This window comes from Monoraphidium neglectum, assembly GCF_000611645.1.
Source record: "Monoraphidium neglectum strain SAG 48.87 unplaced genomic scaffold scaffold04741, whole genome shotgun sequence".
In the NCBI taxonomy this organism is placed as follows: domain Eukaryota; kingdom Viridiplantae; phylum Chlorophyta; class Chlorophyceae; order Sphaeropleales; family Selenastraceae; genus Monoraphidium; species Monoraphidium neglectum.
The window spans coordinates 117-3,303 of NW_014008888.1; the positions used below are offsets into that span (position 1 = coordinate 117).

Genomic DNA, 3,187 nt, shown 5'->3' on the forward strand with positions numbered 1-3,187 from the left:
CCCTGCCTGAGGCCCCGCCCCCGCGGCCCCCAAGAGGTCGAGCAGCGGCCCAACTGCAACCCCCAGGTCGCGCGCCCCGTCCCTGCCATTGACGGCCGCAGCCGAAAGGACCTGCACCGCCGCACCGCGGACAGCCGGGTCCTGCGGTATATGCAGAGCGCCATGCGCACTTTTTGGTACGTGCCGCGAGCTTGCGCCCCTGCAGCGGCGCGACGTGCACGCGTGCCGCCCCACCGCTTGTTGACTGCAGGCGGATCGTCGTTCGCACCTTGTCGCACACGAGGGCGGCGAGCTTTGGGGTGACCTTGCGCTCGCGCAAGTGCTGCAGGCTGACGTTGCCCTCTGCGATCAGGGCGCGCGCGGCGTTGACAGCATCCTGCTGGCCGCCAGCCTTGAGCTGCGGCAGAAGCGCCGCGATGCGGTCGGCTGCCGCGAGGGCAACCATCGAGCTGCAAGACTCCAAGATCGTGGTTCACTCCATTATATCGGCGGTCTCATGCTGCTGAATGAGCACCAACCTCAAGCACGCGCGAAAGATGCATTGACCGCGTGATCTGCGGTCGACTTGAGCGAATTACGTGTCACGGTAGCGTGCACTACCGCGATATCGTTTGATGCTAGCTGAGTGCTTGCAACAGCGGGTGCAGGGCTGCCTGGTGAGCACCTACGCCTGTTGCTGCATGCCCCTCGTCACCATGAACGAAGCTGCGTGGCAGGTGGCACAGGCACGTGCTAATATCCGATCCAACGCACCACACTGTATGTCAAGCTCAACATACCCATGTGCTTGTGCTCATGAGGCGCCGCAATCATGGCACCCAAAACACCAAGGGTATCATGTATGCTGCCCTACTCTGGAGTTGCCGGTTGAAGTGCAGCTTGCACGCAGGGCAGTGTGCTGTTCTCGGCATAGGGTCACACCAGTGTTTGAACCGGTACACCTCTGACGCTCAAAATTCCCGTCTGCTGATCACCGCAGTTACAATTGCCCCCAGCGCGGTCACCGGTAGAACGCAGCCATGACGACCCGCCACACCTCCAGAAACGCGGGCAGCTGCTGCGGCGCTTCCGCCTTGACCGTGAAGCTCGCCTGGCGTGCCTCGGTGGCCACGACCATCTCAACCAGGAACAGCGCCCCAGTGCCAGCCTCCTGCCCATAAAAGTAGTACCTGCGAAGTTTTGAGCGCCGGTGAGAGCTCGGCACGGGTGTGTGTATGGTGACAAAGCTGTGTGGTGATGGCCGGGGCGCCCTTTGCGGTTCGTCATGGGACTGTGTGCTTTCTTCAAGTGTGCTGCGTGTGATTGTTGAAAGTGTGACTTATTGTCTTGACAACGGGACGCCGTGGGTCGGCAATTTGAACACTCCAGGGCACGGCCGTGAGAGAGGCAGTCTGCCGACTTGCCAGCGGGGGGCTGGCGGATGAGCGCCCTGGCCCGTGGCTCGAGGGCAGAGAGGCCGCATGCTCACTTGTACGCGGGCGGCTGGCCCCCGCACGCCATCGTGTGTATGTTGGCCTGCGCCACGTGCGCGCAGAAGTCCCTGTGGTTGTTGGACGCCAGCGCGGCCACCTGCGCATATGTACGGGCACAACGGGTGGAGGGGGGTTCGGCGCGTGCAAGCCCGCGGCCCAGCCGTCAGCCCGGCCCGACCAGCGCCCCCGCCCACACCCGTTGCAACAGCCACTCGTGGGGTTGGGCTGCCTCCATGACGGATTTCCTCTAGTCATCTATGCAGCGCAACCAGCAAAAACGTCGCACAGCCGGCCTCACCGTGGCCATGTTTAGGGTATCCACGTACTGGTGCGCCGCCCCCAGCCGCTTCCACTTCTCCTGGAACACCCCGGGCATCACCTTGGCCGCCGCCGCCAGCGACAGCCCCTGCGGCGGCTGCGCCGCGGCCGCAGCGCCACCGGTCCCAAGGTCCCCGCCAAGCAGGCTGTCGAGGCCGCCGCCAAACGCGGCCAGCTGCTGCTGCTGCTGCTGCGGCTGGGCCGGGGCCGGGGCGCTGTACTCCGCCTCTAAATCCAGCAGGCTCCCCCCAACGCTCCGCTGCTGCGCCGCCGCGCCCACCGCCGCCGCCGCGCCGCCTGCTGCCGGCGCGTCGTCGTCCAGCGAAAGCAGATCCCCCTGCGCCGCCGCCAGCAGGCTCGTCTCCTGGTCCCCGCCGCCGCCCCCGCCGCCGCCGCCGCCGCCGGCCGCGCCGCCGCCGGCCGCTGGGGCGTCGGCGGCGGGGTCGTCCTCGGGCGGTTGGTGGTACTGTGAGGCCTCAACGAAGGAAGAGGCTGGCTGCTGGTAGATCACGCTGAGGCTGTTGAACTCCTCAAAGATCTGCTCCTGGGCCTGACGAAGTGACGGGGAGATGGAGTGACGGAGTGACGCAGAGATGCATGGATCAATATGTCCGACAATAACAGGGGTCCACGACGCAGGGAGGGGAGGAGGAGGGAGGGAGGGAGCGTCCGGCCCGCCGCGACGGGCGGCGGCAGCAGCGCATGCGGGCGGCGCCTCGCCGTGATGAGCGCCGCTACTGCCGCCTCGGCGTCCCCCTGCGCAGGGCTTTGCCCCCTGGCTGCGCCGGCTCCCGCCGCCCGGGCTTTCACGCGGCGCCCTGGGCCGTGGGCAGGGGGTCGTGACTAGGGCGTGGGGCGTGCGGCCCCACCTCTGGGGACTGGTCCTCTGTGAAGTGGTACATGGCCTCCTCTGGCGAGGAGATCACCTTCTCGGCCGCGCTCACGTCATGCCGCAGCAGCCTGGAGGGCAGCAAAGGGGCGCAGCGGGTGTGGAAACGGGCGGAGCAGATTCAGGGGTTGACAAAACGGCCTGCCCGGTGCTGGCGGGGGACGGCCGCGGGGGCAGGCAGGGTAGCTTGCTGCATAGGTGGGCGGCAGAGGTGTGCGCTTTGGCGCAGCATCAGAGCTAGCGCGCCGATTCAAGAATCAGACGACAAGCCTTTCTCTCGCTGTCTCCAAGCGTGCACCACGGAGCGATACGCATACACACATGCATGTACAGACATGCACACACGCTGTTGCATGCATTTGCAGGCGTGTACGTGCACGCATGCACACATGGGCACACACGGGCACACACGGGCACACACGGGCACACACACACACACACGCACACGCACACACACACACACACACACACACACACAAACACACACACACACACACACACACACACA

The 3,187-nt window shown here is 66.0% G+C and overlaps 2 protein-coding genes across 2 annotated transcripts in view; both read right to left on the reverse strand.

Annotated features, from left to right (window-relative positions):
* Window positions 1-268: 268 nt before the first annotated feature.
* On the reverse strand, window positions 269-445 carry MNEG_14757 (hypothetical protein; the record flags this gene model as incomplete). The annotated part of the gene is made up of 1 exon (XM_014036771.1): window positions 269-445. A coding segment is annotated over one exon (177 nt), but the record flags the coding sequence as incomplete, so codon positions are not given.
* Window positions 446-1,000: 555 nt separating this feature from the next.
* MNEG_14758 (hypothetical protein) overlaps window positions 1,001-3,187 on the reverse strand; it is a gene marked incomplete at both ends in the record, with an annotated part of 2,886 nt that continues 699 nt past the window's right edge. Inside the window, 4 exons of the mRNA XM_014036772.1 lie at window positions 1,001-1,169; window positions 1,469-1,569; window positions 1,771-2,340; window positions 2,660-2,750. Of these exons, the coding sequence (XP_013892226.1) occupies window positions 1,001-1,169; window positions 1,469-1,569; window positions 1,771-2,340; window positions 2,660-2,750 (931 nt within the window). The remainder of the gene's footprint in view (window positions 1,170-1,468; window positions 1,570-1,770; window positions 2,341-2,659; window positions 2,751-3,187) is intronic.